General features: G+C 35.2%; 1 protein-coding gene and 1 long non-coding RNA gene across 15 annotated transcripts in view; both read right to left on the bottom strand.

Moving 5' to 3' along the window:
* LOC126920941 (acetyl-CoA carboxylase) overlaps window positions 1-22,129 on the bottom strand; it is a 28,525-nt gene extending 6,396 nt beyond the window's left edge. The window contains exons 1-10 of one of the 14 annotated variants that reach the window (XM_050731950.1): window positions 21,821-22,129; window positions 17,084-17,229; window positions 15,612-15,818; window positions 13,139-13,379; window positions 3,421-3,544; window positions 1,978-2,308; window positions 1,409-1,706; window positions 1,057-1,270; window positions 595-928; window positions 44-504 (exon numbers count right to left, since the gene is read on the bottom strand). In XM_050731950.1, the coding sequence (XP_050587907.1) occupies window positions 44-504; window positions 595-928; window positions 1,057-1,270; window positions 1,409-1,706; window positions 1,978-2,308; window positions 3,421-3,544; window positions 13,139-13,379; window positions 15,612-15,818; window positions 17,084-17,114 (2,241 nt within the window). In that variant the 5' untranslated portion in view covers window positions 17,115-17,229; window positions 21,821-22,129. Of the gene's footprint in view, window positions 1-43; window positions 505-594; window positions 929-1,056; window positions 1,271-1,408; window positions 1,707-1,977; window positions 2,309-3,420; window positions 3,545-6,635; window positions 7,152-13,138; window positions 13,380-15,611; window positions 15,819-17,083; window positions 17,642-21,820 lie in introns of those variants that run through there. The other 13 variants (XM_050731948.1, XM_050731951.1, XM_050731949.1 and 10 more) reach the window with 13 other exon arrangements.
* LOC126920978 (uncharacterized) lies at window positions 13,773-15,605 on the bottom strand. Its single transcript, XR_007712158.1, has 2 exons — window positions 14,426-15,605; window positions 13,773-14,186 (listed from the first exon to the last, which is right to left on the bottom strand). It is a non-coding gene; the product is annotated as an uncharacterized LOC126920978 (long non-coding RNA).
* Window positions 22,130-23,562: the final 1,433 nt, after the last annotated feature.

The following is a 23,562-nucleotide window of genomic DNA, read 5'->3' as shown; positions in this document are numbered from 1 at the left end:
GCAAGTATTTATACACAAATTGATGATATAAAAATCAACTTACGTCGATAACATTATCTAAATCATTGCTGGCTTGTATTTGTCCTTTCTCCAATGCTGTTTGAAATCCAGTAAAAGCGGCAGTGATTGTTCTATCAGCGATATGAAGTGCACCGCACGTTATGGCTAATAATACATCTGGTTTGTCACTCCTAACGCGTTCAGCAATCAACAAATCAAGCCACGCAGTATCTATGTTGTTCTGTTGGAAAGATTCAGTTTCTAATAGCGTAATCAAATATTCGACGGTGGTTCTGAAATCACCCCTAATGCTCAATTCTTTTAAAGCTATGACCAAATTTTCTCGAGCCTGGTTACGATCCTCTCCCCAAGAGAAACAATGTCCGAATTGTGAGTCTGCAAATTCATGCAGACCTCCGGAAGCTGCTACCGAGAAGTAACCCCAAACATTCTTCGAGGATCGGAAGTTCAGTTCTTGCACCGTACCAGAACTCGGTTTAAAACCTAATGGAAATATTAAAATTTATTACAGCAGGATTCCTTAATGATCAAGCGTGATCAAATGTAATTTCTTTTATGAAATATAATTTATACCTTCATCAGGATTTTCACTAGTAATTCTCGCGGCTATCACGTGACCCCATGGTTGGGGTTTGTGTCTCGGTTGATCGAAGTCAATGACGCTATCTCCCCATGGACTTTCACCATAAAGAAGACGAATATCTTTAATATGATGTAATGGTAGCCCCATAGCAATTTGAAGTTGTGCCGCGGGCAAATTAACATCGGATACCATTTCGGTACACGGATGTTCCACTTGAAGACGTGGATTCAATTCCAAAAAGTAATATCGTCCAGAAGTGTCGTACAGGTATTCGACAGTACCTGCGCTGACATACCCAACCATTTTGGCCAATCTTACAGCAGCCTATTACAATAAACAATATGTAAAAAGTACTGTACGGAATGAACACAAACTTTTATAATAATGTCTGTTAATTAATTTATGGTAAAAAAGTGAAATATTTTTGATTCGCGAATAGGGTCGATAATTACTTTTTCCATCTCTTCAAAGACTTCGGGTTTAGCAACCACAGCAGGCGCTTCTTCGATAATCTTTTGATGTCTTCTCTGAATAGAACAGTCACGACCAAATAACGATATCGCGTTTCCATAATTGTCAGCTAATAATTGAACTTCTAAATGGCGAGCACATTTGGCCAATTTCATAATGAATATCGGAGATCCAGGTATTTCAGTTTGTACCTGCCTAAGAAAATCGTTAAGTATTCTTAATATAAAGTTTCCAACATCTTGTTACATAAATATCCTTTACATAACGTTTGCAATTTATGTAACAAATCATGTAAAAGATCTTTTAAATTAATTTGACAAATTTCCTTCTTACCTAAACAATGTGGGCAATTCTTCAGCGTTTTCCACCTTTCTGATACCTTTTCCACCACCTCCCTCGCTAGCTTTTACCATTATAGGAAAGCCTATTTTGTTAGCTGCTGCCAAGCATTCTTCTACCGTCGAAACGCACCCTTTCTTGAAAAGTTCTGAAGATATTTTTATCTTTTTTCCACTGTACTGTGCCTTTAGTTCCGAACCTGACCAAGGAAGTGTCGGTACATCTGCAGTTTGCGCTACTATACTTGACGCGATTTTATCTCCAAGGGCCCACATTGCTCTCTCGGATGGTCCTAAAAAATAATTACTATTCATTCATTTATTCTTTCAATTCGTAATTCGTTGATTTTTCGAATCGCATTTCTTCAAAACTTACTAAGAAGAATATTTCCTCGAATACCCTACTGTGCATAAGTATCTGCATATATTCAAATTATTACGGCTATACTACAATACTTTGATAATCATCGTACTTATGCATGGTAGTGTAAGATTACAGAATTTACTTCACAATTTACAGAATAATCTTCAGCTATCTCTTCATTGTCATCCAAAGGATCTTACCAATGAAACACATGTTATTTTTGTGGAGTAATTCTGGCAATTTTGGATTTTCAGAGGCATGACCCCAACCAGCCCATACAGCCTGGACCTGAGTGCGTACAGCGATGTCTACGATCAGCTCGACGTTCGCATAATTGTTGTTGTTGGTTCCACCTGGCACGGGTACGTACTGATCTGCCATTTTGATATATTCCGCGTTCGCTTTTAGATCTTCCGGAGTGACCATCACGACGAAACGCACGGCACGTTCGTTCTTGAACATTTCGTAGGACCATCGTCGGATCGAACGCATACATTTTACAGCCGCTATTCCGTTGTTGGCGATTAGGACCTGCGATTTGAAAAATTTGATTACTCTATCGATCGTTATTCGTGAAGCGTCATTTAAGCGATGACTAAATATTGACGATAAAATGTTATTGAACGACTAGTGTGTCACTGGTAACGGCACTTGCAATCTGAGATACACAAATACGTTTAGAAAACAAAAATACATCGGAGTCCAAGGCGAAACTGAGAAACAAAGGAAAATCTATTTAAATTTTCAAATAAATTTACAATTGAGACAAAACTAATTCGTCGGTTCGGTATCAAGCAATAATTATATGGTGAAGGATTATTAACGCTAGAACTCTAAAACGAGCAAATTTTTCATAATATTTTATCTTCTTCTTTTTTTATGTATAACGTAATTATAGATAGTCTGATGTTATTAGAAGATAAATCGTTAAAGTTATAATTACGCTGTTCAAAATTGAGAAAATGTCATTTGTATAAAAACATTTAGATTCAAATTAAGACGAATATGACTAACAATTAATTAACGAAGAAACATGTTCCAAGTTAAAGTTGTCACGGTACTACTTTGTTTCGTTTGCGGAAGGAACAACGTGCGTTTCACATTGCTATTACAGTGGAGTATCGCGGAACAGGTATATCTAGTAACCTATGATTCAAGATCATTCAAGGTCGTTGGAGGTCAACTACGAAGGCCGTTTGGCCATTGTTGCGAAACTGTACGGCGACTGCCTTGAGAAATACTCAAACGGAATGCGACATATCTACGCGTTGAACGACCTCCTTCTACAATTGCTTCTTTATACTCGACTGCTTTAAGTATCGATTTTATTAAAAAGTTACGTCTCTTAGTTATAGAGTACTATCCTGTGCGCGAATATTTTCTACACATTAAATGATCTCCTTCTCTATTCGACTCGTTCCTTTTATCCGAAGACGTCGAATATCTTCTCCGTTAAGAAGAAATTACATCTTCTGACAATAAGATCTAATAATAATTCAAATGATCAATTATTTCAAAGCGTAGCGCCGGAACAATGTTAAAAATTGCAAAAATGTCTGGTAGATTCGCACGCTAAAAGATCGGCTGTTGTTTCGAGATACGTAATGAAGAATACACGATACTCGCGGAGAAAACAACGTTACCTTGTTGATAACTTTGGTACCGCCGAAACGATGAACGAACTCCTCGGGCGTGGCAATAGTGAAGTCCTTTTCCTGTAACCGGCTTTGCGTCTGAATCATCACCGTGCCCTGCGACATGCTGGGCCTACAAAATCAAACGGAACACGTATTAATTTTCACTAAACAGGCGTTGGCTTCGTTTGATCACTTTGATCCTCATCTCCGGAAACTCGGAGAATCTGTACCATCTGTGCTTTAAAATTTGCAGCGTCGTATCAGATCTCACGCAGATTAGGGTAGCGTGCGATCGTTCTGGGTACGAAAAGCACGGAGGGACGAACGTAAAGAATCGTCAGCCAAATTCATTTGCAGGCCGAATAGACCGAGATAAAAATGAATTATTATTATCGCTGAATTTTACCCATCGTTGTTAGCCATTATGTTTTAAGAAATTCGTAAAAGGAGATGTATTATATTGAAAAAGAAGAAAAAAAGAAAGGGATAAAAATAAAGGATAAGATACATCCTCGTTGAAGAAAAATGATCTTTTTTTGGTTGATAGGAATTTTATTATATTCAAAATGTGTATTATATGGAGAAAGAAATGCTAGGAACGAAGGGGAGAAAGTGTTAGTGGATGGAAAATCTGGGTGAAAATGATGAAAGTAAACGATAAAAAACATTTTCACGAGTAAAGAAGGAACATTTCGTTCGGTACATATTTTGCAATAAACGTCGATCGAATGTTGCGAGGAAAATAACGAGAAACGAAGGAAAGAAAGTGTGACCGGATGAAAAATTGGTTTTAGGTTTTTCCCTTGGTATTTCAAGGTGATTTTTATCATCCATTACCGGGGAACACGTGAATGACAGCGGAGAAAGTATACGAACCGTTAATTTAAGCGGCTCACGCAATGCCATTCCTACGACTCTGTAACGCTTTCTGAACCTCCTATGTATCTCGCCTGGATGTACAAAATTCTTTTTATTCATACGACGTGCATTCCTCTTCTTCCTTTCCACGCAGATTCGCGTGATTCTTTTCCAATCCATATCCCACGATAATCGCTATATTTAACATCTACGCGATATAACGTCTATTAATATCACTATAGAACTGCCAAAACCCAGTCCAAATGACTGGTATCAGATTTTTCGTTTTCTTTTGGCAATTATTAGTATAGTTTATTCTTATCGAGGTAGAAACATATTTGTATAATTTATTTATACAGTCAGTGAGAAATGTATTCGTACGGTATATAACTTTAACAAAATTACTTATATCAATTATAGAACAACATCTGGTAACAGAATTTTAGCAAATAAAAAATATGTACATATTCTTGCTGGTCTGTAGAATAATAATGCTCGTGGGAAAAAGATAGAATATCCATGTCCTTTGTGCAAAATATTAATATTTAAGAAACGACAAAAATACACACATAATAAGTAGTCGTGTACTGTTACGGTTTAATAGCAGAAATTAGCAAGGCTTATCCAATATCTAGGAGAGGCAATTACTAAGTTTAATCATTTTCATACTTAATAGGCTTTCGATTTTATCATAAGGTATTTGATTATATTGTATGAATATATTTATATAAACTAATGAGAACTCTATTTGAAATATTTTTCCATTCTTCTGGAAGAGTTCTCTGTAAATCATTCCTCGATGAAGTCTGGTCATTTCATATTTTTCCTTTCAGGTGGTCCCATATATTGTCGACAATGTTTATATATAAGCACTGTTCAGGTATTTTTAAGCGTCTCCAAACATTATGGAAGATTCACGCTCGCGTATTAGTAAGTAGCATTACTCTTTGGATCGTTATCTCGCATCAGGATGAAATTGTCTGTCAAACCCATTTTCTCTGCACTGTGATGCAGATTATTTTTGAAAACATCTTTACGTATTCACGTTTTATCCAATGCTAAATACCTATTAATATTTTCAAGATAATATAATAACAGCTGTTCTTATTAATATAATAACAGGAACAGCTATCACGTTTATTTTTGGATGAAAATTATTCTGAAAACTTTTAAGAATATACAGATATCTTTCATTCGTTGAAATTTAGTCGATAAACGGATATTCTACGATATTTCTGCTGAAATGAATTACTGTACGAATATTTTTTATACCAACCGAATAGCTGGTATCTCTTCTATTTAAACAGAAACCAAATGACACATATTTACACAGATACTTCATTTATTTTCATATATTCGGATTGCTTTAAGCTGTCGAATAATATGTACGAGATAATATATTATTCAATAACAGATTCTTCAAATTTCTTTTCTACCAGCATATTATTTGAAAACACTTCTAAATATACCTGTACTTCCCTTGTCATTCTTTTTCTTGTTTTATTAAGGTATCGAACGTCTAGTCAGCGAAACAACTCGCAACGATCGTTTGTTCAAACAAGGACCGCTTTTTACGAAGGTCAACGGGCGAAGTCCATGAATTTACAACAAAACAATGCTGCACCGATCTTCTCGCTATCTTATGTCCGAGCCTGCGTTTCAATGATCTAAATCGGGCGATGAAACCTGAATTCGAATATGAGAAATATCACAATGTCAGTGAAAATTGAACCAAGGTTGCCGACATTCAAAATGAATGCTAACATATATATAACGTGCGTGCGTGAACGAAGAGAAAATTAGTTCACCAAACGCTGTGTTTCACGATGATTCGTGTCTCTTCATTCAAATTGAACAAAAATATATGTTTCAAACGTTTTACCCGTTAATTCTTTTTCTTCTCCTCTTTAACCGTCTATATCATCGTTACGTCGATTTTCGTTCGTTTCAAATATTTTAATGGACAAACCAGTTTCTTGATCAATTTAACGCTCAATCGGTTAGTCAAGGACAAATCAGAAAGGTTTGAATTAAATTATCAAACTTTAAGCTCTTCTTCTTCGTTTTCCTTCGTCTTCTATATTTTGGTGCAACGAGAACATTGAAAATGACATTTGTCAGACGTGAAACACCAATGGTACTTATTAAAGTAACATATCGAATAACTAAAATTAAAATAAAGTAGAACAAAGTTGAAATTGAAATAAGCGATTAGATGAGAAATCTAAATGATCCAATGATATTAGCGGAGGGATTGATTATCGTTTGGATTAAAAGAGTCAAGTGGAAAGTCGTACTATATCGAGGGTTTAGTTGAATTAATCGTTATAATTCAATGATGTTAAGATAACAAAGTGCATTACGTTAATCCGGCGGTGGATGATTGTTGGTCGTTGGTGGATGGTTGTGGCGTAGAGGCCGATTCTTCGATTGACGTTTCTCCGTTTATTCTCGGTATTCCAGGTATCAGGTTGTCGGAGCTCTTCCAAATCGGATCCTCCTCTGTACTTTGAGCTAAGATGAATCTTTTTATGCGTCTCATTTCGAAACCCCCTACTATTCAATCTTCTTCGTGACAGAAACTTCAGGATCTTATAACATTTCATACGATTCGTAACATTATTCAAACGACCAGATTCACTTTGTTATCTTCCGTTCGATCAGAATTTTGAATTAACGAATACTTTAAAACTTCGCTTAATAATTTTCATTTTATTTTCTTCGGCCATTTTTTCTTTCTCTCCGATCAATTCTAATTTCTAATACTTAATCCAGCACTTATCACAGACAATTTTTTATTTTTATTCACAGGTTTGCTCTATGCTCGTTGTATCTTCAGTTATACGTAACATTACACGTAATCTTCCATTAGAAGTAAAATCGTAACGAGTACACGTTATTTTTATTCCATTTTCCCTATTTTTGGCCAATTTCTACAAACAAATAAAATAGTTGGTCGATATTCTTCTAACACGTTCCTGGATCACGATCTTCCAATCGGTTTGGTATTCTTCCTTTGTAAATATTATTTTACGCTACGACTTAATTACTCTGCGCTATACTTGACCTTCGTTTCCAAGAAGGCTACGGAAATCGCTTCCGGATGGAATACCGGTTCACGAGGCCAAAGTCGAGTATTCTTGTTCTTTCAAACACGTCTCGATCTGCCGTGGTATTCACCGAGTTTCTAGAGTTCACACGATGCAAAACGTGCGCGTACTTGCCCGCAGATTAACGCGTTTTGTCAACAATCGCTTTCACCGGATCTCTTCGTATCCGATTCGCGATCGCGTGCCATGCGCGATTTTTCAGCCACACAAACTATTTCTTCGCATTCGTCCAGTCTACGCGACGCACGACTGAAATCTTCCGGAGTCTACGGAAAACGATGATTTACGATGTCCGTGAATCATTAATTTTACATAGATCACGCCGAAGGTGAAAATAAAAACAACGAAAACTTTTTTCCGTCTTTTCATCTCACTTCTTCTTCTCTCGAGAAGAAACTTCGAACTTGTTACCGATCGTCGAACAAACATCGCGAGTCATAGTTCCATCTTTCGATTATTTCTCCGTGCAAACCGAACGATCGTTCATCTGGTAAATTATCAATCGATACTTGATTCGTGTTATCGATTGATTATTCATAAGGTCCTTTAAATACGAATGTCTGTGTTTTAGTACACTATAATAAACGCCAAGTTTCATATAGGCAACGTTCGTAATGGGAATTCGTGTTATCGATTGATTATTCATAAGGTCCTTTAAATACGAATGTCTGTGTTTTAGTACACTATAATAAACGCCAAGTTTCATATAGGTAACGTTCGTAATGGGAATTAAATGATCGTCACTTTGGAGAACCGTCAGCTGGTAGTTGTATCGATACTTTTCGTTTGATCTTTCGATCGACCTCTTATGGAAATCAGATCTCGGATTTGAATCACAGTTTCAGCCGTGATTTAAGGAAAAATCATCGATTTTGACTCTCAACTGGTATTTGTGTTAATGCGTTTTAATTGATCTTCCCCGGTGGGTCTTTCACCAAATTAATTAGATACGAATGTATCGTTTTGGGTACGGTGAAACTGACGTTTGACACAGATTTAACGAATCACAACGCTGGAATAGAGGACGCGCACACCTGGCTCGGAAGCGACTTAAATACCTGCCCAGCATTCTTAGAAGACTCGTGGGCCACTGACAGGTAGCAACGTGCATGGTATATACCTTTCATCCAATGTTCCCCTACCTTATAGCACGTTGCTTAAGGAAGCAACGTGCTCCAAATTGATAACTCGCTAGCCGCTTGAACGTGTTTGCTCCCTTAAACCACCCTTCTTTTTGCACTTCGTTTTCCTTACTTTTCGTTATCTCACACGTATTATGTACGCATTAAACCTTAACCGAGATGTTCAATTTGAAAATTTGCCGATTAACACGCGTGGCAGACGATAAACGCGTCGGTCTTTCCAGCCAAATACGTAGTTTTTCGACAAATCGAAATTTCGTTACGATAAACGTTCCGTTTCTTGCTAGCGATTTTATTTTATTCCGCTTTTGACTTTCGCATTCGGTGTTCTCCGATATTACGCACACTTTGGAAAAAATTTCCCGCCGCGTTATTTTAGGTGAAAATTTGTTTTCCTTGTTTACATAGAACTGTGGTGAATTACAGAGTTGTCGTTTCAAACTCCTTTGTTATTGAAGACAGTGTACACGTAGTCGAGATTAAGTTTCATTTTAATTCGAAACTTGGCACTTAGCACGATACGCGCAAAGACACGAGATTCGTAGATAAAGATATCGTTATGTCGAGAATACTGGCGATTCGAGCCAACGGATCAATTTGCAAAAAATATATTTCAACAAAAAAGATTACTTTACGCTTGTGACAATTTCTTCTTTTTTTTTTTTTTTTTTTTTTTACAATCATAATGTTCATCATAAATAACGTTAGAAGAAGAGTCATAAAAATTATAGGAAGAGGATACTTAACGCGTATCTAGCAAAGATTGTAAAGCTAAGGAGTAGTCAAAATATGACATAAACAGCAGATGCATGTAGGTATTGTTACAGGTGTATAATATCATGTTACATTATGCGATAATCGTAATTATAGCAAGGTGCATAAGTGCAATGTAAATATATAAATCTGATCACGTTCTATAAATGTTATCGTATTTAGGATACGCTGTGTACTGGTAGAGATTAAGAGAAGGATAATGAAAGACTGAATAATTAAGGCCAAGTGACGATGGTGACGAAGTAATTGGAAAATTGCACGTAGATAATCCATCAACCTTCATTAAAAGAAACGTAAGTACAACACGTATTTTTCTTACTTTGAACTAGCGATGAATATAGCCTCCAGGAAATGTTATACTTACTGAGGCGGTATACATAATAACCGACTCTAATGAAACGTTAAACTTAATTAGGTAGATCGTCGTTGCATTCTTCAATGCTACTGTTGAAATCACTTTCCATACATAATTTTGTTATCGTATTGCTTCACGTTGAACTTCGTAATAGCTGTGGAAAAATTTTACGTACGCAATGGGGAATAAACAATCATGAAATTCATTGCGATCGTTTCGAAAACCGATTCTCCATAAGTTTGTGAAAAGCTAGAAAAAATTCTCTCTTTTTTTTCACTTTTAATAAAATAGAAAATTTACATAAACATTAGGCTGAACATCGGTTCACAATTACACAAACATTTATGACTTCTTTTACTGATAGTTGATGTAATAAAAAGATAAAGAGAGAAGGAAACTTAATCCTCGTCAGAATTTTACAACTTTTTACGGTATTAATTTTAACGTAAACGGCGTGATAAAAACGAACGTCTTTCGTGAATCGCTGAGTCGCAAAATAGTTGTCATCCTGCAGGGCACGGTTCGGTTTAAATAAACGTTTCGTCAGGAACGAGGATTTCATTTAAATAAAGAAAATATCACGCGAACCGATAGAATTGCAAAGTGTTCTACTTTTTCTTTAAAATACTGTCACGATTACATAATCGTGCAACATTACGAAGTCCAAAATTATTAGCGTTCGTCGACGAAAGATCGATGTTAGCGTTACAATTTTCATTCGTAACGACGTCGCTTAGCATTGACAATCGACGTTTCACGAACATCGTCTTTTATTTGAAATTTAAAGCAGCTGAATAATAGTTGTAGGTAAGTATCGTGGAGTTCAAAGCTTTCACGCTTGCGATTGTCTTTCGTTTGGTTTCATCTAATTCAAAGAGACATACATCGTATTGGGTGACAGTAATTCTCTTTCATAATATTTTCAAGACATTTTAGACGATGTATTTGTAAACTTCAAAAAGTAAACTGGACCTTGTAAACTTGGCCTTCGTAAACTGCAAAATCTGGTTAATAATATTCTTTCAATATTAAAATAATATTTTATATACTACCTTCTCGATTATTATTTTTATATCATTAATTGTGATATACGAAATACAAGTAAATTGCGACATGCTTTTTTATTTGGTCTTCTTATTGATTAATAGTCTATGATGAAATATATTTTTATGTAATACACGTTACAGGCGTTAAATATATATCGTAATGTAATATAATGTATCTAAAGTAGTAGATACGTTACCTTGAAATTTATCGTCTGAAACACACGTTTGGAACAAAAAATGGTAATAATAATAACGTTAAGGCATTCATTGTTTTACAACAATATGTAATTTATAGCTTATTTGCCATCGAAATGTACATCGAACACACGTAATGTTTAGGAAGATAAATGTCCGAAATACATGATCATAATGTCCTATATTTCGTTCGTGAAATACGAAAAATTTGTAAGTATAATTTATTTTTATTTTCGAATATTACCCTTTCTTTATCTTGTAAATGTCAGACACAATTATGAATAATTTATGAGATTATTACGTAATGATCAATGTTTGCGGCCTGCTGAGAAGACGATTAGTCCGTTTTATCATATACAGAAGTAATTGTTCAAGGTCCGTTCCAAATTTTACGAAATCCTAGCTAAATGCGCATTGAAACGATAGTAGGAGAGAAATTCGTATGATATAACGTGACCTAACTTTTAAGATCACGAAATAAGAAGGTTTGTTTGTGGAATATGGTTGACGAAAACGACAGAATAATTAGTTTTAATCGTAAGCATAGAATTAGGATCATTTAATGAAGCAACATCTAAAAACTATGTATTATATATATTTTTATGAATACGGTTAAAGCAAATTAATTGTTTTATACACTAGATAAAACCATACCGGATCATACTTTCATTATTTTGTAGATTTTTATACATATATTATATACGGTCGATGTATTTTTCCATCTGTATATTTTCCATAAATGCACACACAGACACTGGTTTTCTAATATTTTATGATATAAACGTATAAATATTTTATTTAATAAAATTTGATATTTTAATGAAATATAAATAATTTATAAACAGAATATTTATTTATTCATAATATATATGGTAATCAAACTTTAACTTACGTAATTATATAAATGTGTTAATTATTGGGTATCAATCAGTATTTCTTAGAACAGTTAAAATTGCTGTTTAATTATTTTATTGCATTCTGAAACTAGTAATTATTAACTAAATCTCATTAAAAAAAATTGTTTTTTATCTTGCGATCTTCTGATAAATATAAGAATGACGTATACGATGAAACACGGCAAATAGAAAAAGATGACAAATTTCATGCGTAAAGACAGTTCTACGTGTTATGAAATCTTCGTAAATATTCAATACCGTTCGAGTCGATAATATGATTACATTTTGTTGCTACCGTAAATGAAAAGTGCTCACAATTATATGTAAATAGCGACAGAGTTCTACAAGAAAAAGGAAAAAATAAATAAAGCACAAGTTTCGAATTTGCCTATAGCGTATTCATGGGATGCAGATCGATATCATAAAAATCGCGTAAATTGTACTACTACGCTACTTGAAACATTCCGCTAGCCTAACGAACATGTCTCGTTTGTATCTAACAGTACAAAAAGATGAATCAATCCTAATCGTCCACGATCTTAATAACATCTCATTCATCCTTATGAAGCGTTTAAAGATCATTGTCATGGTGAAGAGTAATTGTCTTTTAAGAATAGACATCGTTCACAGGGCAACTGTGCCCAACAAACAATCGTGTACCACTTCCCATGATTCAACATATGATAAAAACTCCTGATGTCTCCATTTAAAACGGAAGAACTTCTTAAGGAAGAATTCTCCTTTTAAATAAGGTATCCATTATCGTACAATAGCCCTTCCCCTTTAATAATAATTTCCAAAATGATTAACGGTTATTCAAAAAGACCTGATCTTCGAATAAATTTCGTAAGAATTGATCTATCGAATATCGATCAGGATCAATCAATAATAGTTATCACCATATATATATAATACATAGTATTTTCCCCATTGGAAAAGATTTCTCATGTCGATAACATCTTCTTTGTTTTGACTTTTATTTACTACTAGATACTTTATCTTATCATCTGTTATCGTATCTCCCTCTTTAATAGCTAAATCATTTAAATCTATAACGTTTTCTTTCCATTAATCTCTTCGCCACTTGAGGTAAAAAAATATAATTCTTCGGCTAAAAATAATCTAACCACGATCGTTTATCCATCGAACATCAATAAGATCCACGAGGATCCGTGGCGAGTCCTTAAATCGAATACAAAAGGGTCGCGTCAACGAGGGTGACCGTTTTCGGCCACCGTGTTTCTTATTTTCAATTATGCCGTCTACCTGTTCGCTTTATCTGATCGTTTAAATGGAAATACAAGAACAAGAAAAGAAAAAAAAAAGAAGGGTAGGAAAAAAAGATCACCTGAGGCGCTTGCGGCGCTCGATCAAGCCAGCCATGGCATTCTGCTGCACCTGCGTTGTGGTAATATCGTATGATTCGGATGGGAAGCTATCCTCGATCTCCAATTCCTCGCTGCGATCATTGTCGGGGTCCCCGACGACGAAGCTCACTGGATTTTCCGACATGGTGCTGCTCGAATCGTTGGACCTGTTCACGTCCTGTTCCGAATTCTCCTTGTCGTCTGCCTCTCTGTCAATGTTACCTTCAAAATGTGTTTCGTTTCATTCAAGATCGGCCATATTTTAAAGAGAATTCAACGTCCTTTGCGAGTAAATCTCGTGGCCAGCGAGTTATAGAAATTCGCTATCGCGTTCTCCCCATAGCAGCTCGCGAGTCTCTTTTCGGCTTTGCCGTTTTTTAACACCAAGGGCCACTCTTTAAACATTCAACAGCTCTTATATCGTTCATTTTTCACGTCGTTACCGTGTTATTAATTCGTACGTATCGATCGTAAAATTGATCAATTTTTATTTATCGCAAGCTTCGATCTTAAATTTTATCAATACCATCTATACGCATTGCAAGTTTCTCGACTTTACGTTCTTATCGATTTTATTTACATCTATTTGGAATCTTTGACGTTAACGCTGATCAGTTTTTTTTTTTTTTTTTTTTTTTTTTTTTAATTTATTTATCGAAGCATTTCACGCGGTGTTTCTTCCTTCGTGGAAATATAACGTCCTCGATAAGCTTCCGTGCAAATGTTTGGAGCTTTTTGCGACAGATTCTGTTGCGAGTGGCCCTCAATTGAATCGCGTCGAGTATATCCCGTAGCTCGTAGGCAAAAGATCCAAGTGACGTGGCCAAGAGAAGATGTGGTCATGCCAAATAAGCCGCATGCATTTCCCAAACAATAATAAAAAATACGAGAGAAGCATTTCTTCATCAAGCAACCGTTGTATTTCGGATGATCCGACCCAGCGCTTGTCATTTGCATACGTAACGATTCGAAAATTCCAACCAGATGACCAACTTCGTCGAAAGCCAGATGAAATGGTAGACATGCAAACTGATAGTACGAAGGTGTGAATTTCGTTATGATTAATTTGAATATTATCGCCGTTATGATTAATTCTGATATTATACGATGTATACAGTAGCTCGCGAAAGTATTCGAGCGCTCGAAACCTTTCACGAACACTTTAAATCGTGTTATACGAAACATTTTGAAATTTCTGTTACACTGTAATAAAACACAAATATCAACGTTATGCCATTATGTAATATGAAATAAATGTGAGAACGTACACGAAAGTTATAAGGTATTTAGTGTAACTGCATGTGCCTCTAAGAAGACAAATTGTTCAGCGCCACTTCTGATAATTTCTTAATTTGCAATGCATACGCTCGACGCTGGATTTTCAAGAAACAAATACTCCTTCCATGAGTTCACTCGTCGCGAGAAAACCAAACTTCAGAAGAGCAGCGTTTGTAGCGTCGTCGCTTTTCTGTACTTTCCGATTTACGAGTTTGATTAACGTGGCTTCTGAACGGTTCATATATTTCGCAGAGGTCACGAAGCTATTTAAACGATCAATTATCCATTGTGTCAATAAGCTTCGATATTCGGTGGATCGGTGAAGTTTCGTTACGAGATTCTCGTACAACCGAATACAATGTTGATAAGAACGCCAGTATCGCCAGGCAACGTAAATCGCGTTAAAGCTTTCAATCGAACCATTCTCGCTCATCGTACGTCACCACCGATACGACCTTTATCGTGTTTACGATACACCGACATTCTTTAAATTCATGAATAAACTTTCAAGAGGCACCTGAGTGTTCACATAGATTAGCAACTTGTTAGTACTCGGTGCTTCGTCGATGATGATTAGTTACATTTGGTAAACCGTATTTTCCTTAGTTTTCGAGATTCGAGCGAAAAATGGAGAAAATACCAATGAAAAAGGAAATTATTAATACCAAAACCATTAAAAACGATTAGTCAAAACCATCGGACAAAGTAGAAAGTGAGAATAGGACGCGCGAGAGCTCGGAATCTTGGAGCTCCTCGAATCTCGAGAAAATGCAGATTCTCGAGGCTATCTTCGTAATTCGAAATTCTTCAAAATCAGCTACGTAATAAATTGCACGTGTGACGTGTGTATGAGAATATTGCGGCAACACGAGTCTAGTTTTACTTGACTCGTGATAGACCAACGAGTTCGTGTTCATTAGACTTTGCTCGTCATTGATTTATCGATATTGTTTATACGAAGAAAGCATAAAACAGGTTTCTCACGTGCCAAAAATTCCATCTTTCTTTCAAATTTATCCGGGGTCAAACGATACAAGCATTTTGCATCCTTACAAACACCCATCTCTAACAAAAACACCAACGAAGACGAATCAGAAGCAGGGCAAAACCAAGAGAAAAGTAAAAAGAAAAGCGAAAAAAAGTAAACCCAAATTTCGAGGAAGCCTGATTACTCACCCTCGTTTCCTCTACCAAAGTTTAAGAAACGAATTGCTGGTATAATGTCAGCCCACCACCCTTGCTGAGCTCGATCCGTGAAAATAGGTCCAAAGTGAACGTATCGGCGTGTTATTACAGCGAACGTGAAGCCAACGAAAACGGGAGCAATGAGAAGAACTGCGGAGGGAACACTTCGGGAATCACTTTGTCGAGCTTGAATAAAACCTTGAAAGAATTTCGGAGGATCGAGTAAAGGACCCTTTATCCGAAAATTTGTTTTTGGGGCTCGCGTTCTTACTACGTTAAACGGAAAATTCGTGCGTTTTCATGGAAGTCTGTAACGCGATAAGATTGTATTTTCTACTTCTTTTCATTTTTTATATTTTTGTGTAAGGAAGCAGAACGTATAATTCGATACCTTGTCGATCCATCGCAAGATCTCGAAATTTACTTTTGCAGCTAAACGCGTGTTTTTTTCGTCACCTCTAAAATTTTCCAAGTATTATTTTCTAAGTATTTTCTAAGTATTTCCAAGTTAAATTTCTAAGTATCGTCGTAACGTTAACGTGTTGTTTGTTTTAGGAACCGTGCAGAATATCCTTCGCGTAAGTTTAAAGGACTTACGCCTCTAAACGTGACACGTTGTTTTCATTTTCACTTATGTCACGTTCGAATAATTCTTGTTGAATCGTGCAGCGATATCGAAGTTAGAAAATCAACGAGAATCTACTTCGTATGTTTTTCTCTACTCTTTGGTTCGTCGCACTGCATCGTCCTTGTTATATTCGTTACGTAGGTTTTACGATCTTTATTATTGCTACTATTATATCATTCAGACTTCGATAGAAGCTCGATAAGTAGAAAAATGATAGAGCGAATAAAATTAAACGAAAACACACGCACTTTCTGTTTAACCAAATATCCGTTTCGAACGTTTCACCCCTTACCGGTACATAGGACACGGATACGTTCGTGTGGTATTGTGCAGAAACTATTCGTGGCGAACTGAGACCAGAAATGGAATATTGCACGAACCTTGAAGTTCACCGATGTAATTGTATAATATCTTTTTCGTAATATCAAAATCGTTCAAGATGAAAGTTAAGGTCGAAGAACGGGAGAACTCTCGGTAGTCTTAATTTTCGTACGAGAATGAATTTCGAGGCGCACCAAATTTCCAACTTTTTAACTCATCTCAAATAAACCGCGCCACATTCATGAACTTTATATACGCATAAATTTGAATATAACGATCTCTGCGCTTCAAAATCGGTATATATTTTTCTAATAATTCTATTACACTATCCAAAATCTTACGATATATATATAATTGGAGATAAATTTCGAGAATTATACAGATCGGACACATATATTAAAGTACGATTAATATTCCAAACGAATCACGTGAAACTCGTAGAAACGCTTCAGGGAGAACGCGTGTTCACCACAAGTTACTCTGTTTCAACGATTTTAGGAGATCATCAATGTACCGAAAAAAGTATCCAGAAGACCTCGAATCATACCAGTTGACAGTTTGATCTCTGGATATTTGCGTTCTTCGTGTCGACGAACTTTTCCCGCCAACTTTCCGCCGCTATCCTATTGCCTGAGTCCTCCTCTATGATCCCTTCTGGTGCTTGACGATTTTCCACGACAAGCAACAGACAAACCAAGGAAATATTGAAAGAGAGAAAGTTAGAAATGTTTGAAGTAACGATATAAACACAGCGAATGTGTAATTAATATTTCGAAAGGTGAAGATCGAGCTCCTCGTTTTAATCTTTATATCTTTTCTATTTCTATGTTTTATATCAAAGAATTCCTTTCTTATGTTTATATCGTAGATAAATTTCGTTCGAGAGATGATCACTCGCGACTTCGTTTCGCCTGTTTCCGTAGATTCCTAGCAACGCGATCAGGCGATCGTACGACGTGCCCTCGTCATCGTCGCGCTTCTATTACTACTTCGTATTTCACGACGGCAAGCACGAAAGGAGATACGACGACGCACTAGCGTGCACACGTTGTTCCTACCAACACCGCGCCCCTTCGTCAACGTAACGCGACTTACACGGAGAAGAGGAAATCGGTTGGCGTCGAAATACGAGTCCAATGGAGTATATAGATTGTCTCGTGCGTACGCGGAGTTGAAACGATACGAAGAAAAAGAAATAAGAAGGAAAAATAAAAGGAGAGAGAGAGAGAGAGAGAGTGAGAGGGGGGAGGGAGGGGGGTAGAGAAAAAAGAAGAAACCGGACGACAAGGTTCAGAGGTCGTTAGACATCGACGACACTGTGTTTGTTTCCACTGAACTTTTCGCGGCAACGCGGTTTCGATCCACGCCGATATCGCGTCCGATGGCCAGAATTTTTGTGCGGGTCAAAATGTGATTGACACGCGTGCTTAGTTTCTTACCTCGCTTTTTCATCGTTTTCATCGATATCTAATTTGTTTCGAATTAACCGGTTCTTCTTTTCAAGTACACTTTCCTTGCCACCGGTTTTACTTCAAAGCAAAGAAATTTGGCTAGAAAGACCGATACGATCGTTCGTCGTTTGGTTTTCTTCGTCCGTTCGTAACGCTTCGATGGTCGATGATTCGTTTGACAGCGACTTTTATTTAGTATGTTTCAGTGCTTTGTGGTATTATCGATGAATAGACGGATACTATATTAGTGTGCTTGTCCTTTTCTGCTATTCTGGTTGACTCACCTTGCGATTAGCTTTACAATTAAACGCTCTTATAGCTTCTCTCGTAGCCTCTATAGTCTATCCACGGTTTTACCAACGCTAACTTTAAGTTTGTTATCTTGGAAGATCAGTGTTACGCATAAATTGTTTTACACACGTGTGGTTCCCGGTCGTTTCGCTTCTTCGCATTCGTCCCTTTGTTTTCCTATTTTTGCGTCACTTTCGGCGATTCTTTAATGAACTATATTTTGATTCGTTCGCCGATAATTGTTATTATCCTATAAATGTAAGTTCAACAGTGTTATTCAGTCTTCTGAAAAGAAAATGAATTTCCTTGTTTCCCGGTGTTGTCTTTTTTTCTTTTTTCTTTTGAACGGTGCTGTCAACATCTTAATGGATCCCGATCGTTAAAAACGTAATGATAGCTACGTATGTAATACGTAGTGGAGGGACCGACATGGACATTACCACGAGGAGGAAGAAGGACGTGAGTGTTATTCACACGATCTGATGACGTCCACTTGTATAAGTATAGTCAAACATACGATGTAAATGCGTATATCCAATCGTATTATGGATTGGTATTCTATATATAAGATTATGTAACTTGTGTCATGCGGTATATTTATCTGTATTATCCGATATATTATTTCGCATTATTCTTTGTTAATATTCTGATTATTATTTGTTATTATTTTACATTGGAGAAGATATAAAAAAATCTCTTTGCGATTTCTTCGCGAGGTGCTATCACGATAATCGATTTTCGTATTCGATATCGATCTAGGTAATAATTATTTCGAAAACGAAACTTCTGGTATATTCGATTAATCGTAGTAAATCTGCTGTGAGATTATTTCACAAATCTTCTCACAAACTTCCAACTTATTTACTTTCTCCTCGTGTATTTCAAAAGAAAAATTTATTTCCATTGTTATTCATTTTTATATTACTTATCGTCAGTTTTTACTTAATTAAATGATGTATAAAGTTTTGCTTAGGAATTCTTTAATTCCATAACTTGCAAATTTGTCTCAAACTTCCATTTACGAATACAAGTACCATTCTTTCGTCTCTTATACGTAAAATACGTAACTCATTTGTAGTATTACAGTGTATTAATAATTTTACGTAATCAAATTATACGGGAAGTCTGTTTAGCAATTTTTCGGACTTTATTGAGGATAGATATTCCGTTTGCAGAGTCAGAATTATTGCGCTTAGAGATCAACATCATTTCGTATTTCGCATTAAAATGAATGCTCAGCTTTGTCGACGATAAGTCTGTACGTGTTCGCTATTTCGATCGGAAAGAAATTGTCTGTTTATCAGCCGAAAGGGAGAAATGCTTTGATGATAGTTAATCGAGACGGAGAAGATTTTGACCGCGAGTGCCGCGTGCTCGATTCGTGACTTCTACGAAGAATCGTACGATGTTAAGTCACAAATCCGACAACTAACCGAGAACGTGCTTGCCTGATTATGTATCAGTAATTTACAAATCGTCTATCTAACGAGGTCTATCGTGATAATATTCTCAACCTAAACGTAAACTTATTGTTACGTTCGCTAGCTCCTCAACAACGCCCCTTCTCTTCTCTTTCTTTTTTGTTTGTTTTGCCCTTTTTTTCTTTCTGTTTTGCTTAAGTGATATTAGAAATTAAATTGGAAATGAAATTTCTCACCGTAATCCGTAAGTTTTTAGATTTGAGAAGAGGGAAAAACATTTTATAAATTCTATTTCATACTGTACAATTTTTTTTATACGCGGTATAAAATGTTTTTATGCAAAAATATCGATTAATAATTGACTAATAGCGCAAAAAATAAACAGTGACTGCAAAAAACAACAGATTAAAATGCGATCGTCAAGTATGTATAACGTCAATAACTTTAATCATACGTACGAAGTTATAAGATTAAATTATATTTGACAAAAATCTCATAATAATGTTATATGTACAATACAAACAACTTGTTGCTGATAACATTAATAAGGGAACGCTTTTTATTAACACTATCAGTAACTTCATAGTGTGGGAATGATAGGGAATGACGTGGAGGGGATGAGAACCTTTGACCGTTTCGAAATACACCTACAGTACATTCAATTGTCTTGTGAAATTTGTAATATAGAGACAGTAGGAACAGTTTTATGATATCGATAAAATACATATCGCACGTGCAAAGAACTGATGGACAATAATTATTCTGAATGTAAGTAAGTTCTTGACATAATCTCAAGACAAGCTATAGCTCAAGCTCAAATAATCACGATCAAAATGCTAACATATGTAATATACAGTAGCGCGAGATATTTTTATATTCAAATATTTTTGTATTTTCAAGTCAATCTGTTTCCATGAAAATAGTTACACGTGTTTCTTCTAAATATTTCTTGTAATTATAGAAACTTATCCACCGCAATTAATGACAGTCGGATCGATCTTTTTAAAAATGATATTTATATATATAACTTAATCAACCGATCTATGAAAAATTAGAAATATAATTAGCACGATACTATATATCATATTTAGTAATGCAACAAAAAGATTGACTAACAAGGTCACCGATCACGTGAAATTTATAAAATCGCATGATACGTAAGATGTCGTTCATTGATAAGTGCAGTATCATCTATTGCATAATCGACAACGCGGGTATTACGATTGACAGCCTATAACACATTCGTGTACTAATATGCGAAACATTCTATCATATTTTCCCACAATTTATCTTTTAATATCTTCGATTCGAATGCTTCCTTGCATTCTTCTTCTTCTTTTATTCATACAATTTTCCTGTTAACTACGCACAATAGCATATAATATTTGAACTAAATAAAAAAAATACAAACCGAAAGTATCAACAGATAAAGAAAAGATCTTTAAAAAGCTATTACTTTATCGCAAGAATCGACGATCAATAGATATCGTGTATTATCAATTATGAAATATAAATAAATTCAATGACGCTCGATAACACTAACAAACGTAATACCTATAAATAAAGGGTAAAATATAAATTGTCAAACTGGAATGAAATATTTATACGAAGATTAGCTTATAAATAGTTCGTATCAGCTATTAGCGTATTTTAATTTTACGAAGCACTACGTAGGCATACGGAAGGTATGTTTTCTTTAATAAACGTATTATAACGCTACGATTTCTCAAAATTTTAATACAAGAATCCAATACTTTGCATAATAAACGGACGAAATTTTTATTCATATTGTATTGTACGATAGTTACGTATATTTAGCGGTAACAAACTCTATAGATTTTCACACAAGGTAATCAAAAAATTGACAGACCGTCCTGATTGGTTGATTGGCGAGTCAGGCGACGTATACTCTATTTTGATTGGTTGGTGGAAACCGTGTGGTGTATCCAAGTAACACGCGTCACCAACCGATGTATACGAATACAACTCTAAACGTTACTCGTATATGGAAATTTTTCATCTTATTTTTGGGTAATTTTCAATGAAAAACACCGAGACCCATATAAAAATGAAAATCTAGATACTTACCGGTGACGAATCTTTCGCGGTGGAGTAGCACGCTCTTCATTGAGGTTAGGTTTGTCTGCTCCTCCGTGTTCTGTCATTCGATATGCTTCTATTCGTTATTCGTCACGAAAAATGTTACACGGCACTGCCTTGGCCCGGTTATAGTTTTGTAACGACCGAACACAGTCGATCACAACATAGGAAATTATTGTCACCTTTTAAACATGGATTTTTTTACTTCCGCTAAGGCACGTACACTGTGGTACAACATAAAGAATTCATATACCGACACCACACCACCTTTAGGTCCCACTGTTGATTTCTACATAACGAAGGTTCCTTTATCGATAGGGAAGAACCTTCCAGTGTTGTATTCCGTACCTAGAGGTCAGGATCCCACAGTACCGGTAGTTTCAAATCAGTTTATCTGTGATTATGGATACCACTATGTGGGACACGAATTTAGTCGTAAATATCGTTAAAAAAGTACGCTTTGTTACGACAATCATACTAGGGTAACGATTTATAGAATTATCTGAAGCAGTTATGATAATATTCGTTGGTTTGCTAACTAAATGTTTTAAATCGTGTCGTTTGAAAGTAGCATAATTTTTATGTATTATATAACCTTGTTACGTTCTTTTTATTATTTTCGATTCGTAAACAATTTCTTAAGTTTTATATTTTATGTAAAATAGATATTAAGATGTTTCGAAGAATGGAACACCAGATCTTCATTTGAGAAAGTGAAGTACAGTTATATAGATGTTACATTAGTGAAAAATGACACAATGTATTATACGATACAAATCACAAATTATGGACAATCTATAAATGATATTTTATCATTTTCACGTGAAATATTTTGGAACTTCATTACCACAAACACCGTTTTTAAAAATTCAGTAATTGCTACAGTATGTAGTCAGAACGAATATAGCGACTCTCAGGAAACACTAGATATATATTTCGTGTCTAATCGTTTATCATTGGTGCATAGTAAGAAAAACGTAAATCTTATCAATTTCCTCTATCAGAAAACCTACTTATCTTTTGTAATTAAGGTATGCAATATTTTATAGATGACAACGATTTATTTTTTGACATTACTAGCTTACTGAAGTGTTTATATTATATTGTGAAAACATACATGTATCTATTTTTATAAACTTTTATCTTTACACGTTACAGGATAAACTAATTTTTTCTGACAGAGAAAAATTCACGAATATTATATTGAATGAAATAATTTTATTACAGCAATTCAATTTCCATATAAAGTTTATGGTTCATATTAATCAAAACATGTTATACAGTAATCATATTACACTTGATAACGATTACAGATCATGTCATGTGCTTGCTATTGCTCTATCAAATATAATTAAACATAGTTTATGTATTGAATTCAAGGAAAATTGTTTTTCTATGTTAAACGTGGAAAATTCACACGAGGTAGAAGCAGCACTTATGATTAAATTAATACCGTTAATTCATGAAAATTATAGCTTTTCTAGCATTAATCAATCAAAGGAAAAATAACTGTTACATTATCTATACCATATTATTTCTAAAATACAATAACAATTATATATATGTAACTTATTATATAAAAATTAATCTTACTGTTTAATTTCGTATTTGTAAAATTAATAAGAAAAATAAATTTTATTTTATCAGTTTATTATTTTATCATTTTATTCGAATTGAATTGTTCCTATATAAACTATATATCGCGCAACCGATAGAATCCTGTGAAAATT

This window comes from Bombus affinis, chromosome 10, assembly GCF_024516045.1.
Source record: "Bombus affinis isolate iyBomAffi1 chromosome 10, iyBomAffi1.2, whole genome shotgun sequence".
Classification (NCBI taxonomy): Eukaryota; Metazoa; Arthropoda; class Insecta; order Hymenoptera; family Apidae; genus Bombus; species Bombus affinis.
The sequence above is the reverse complement of the archived record's forward strand: the minus strand, read 5'-3'. Positions and strand labels throughout refer to the sequence as shown.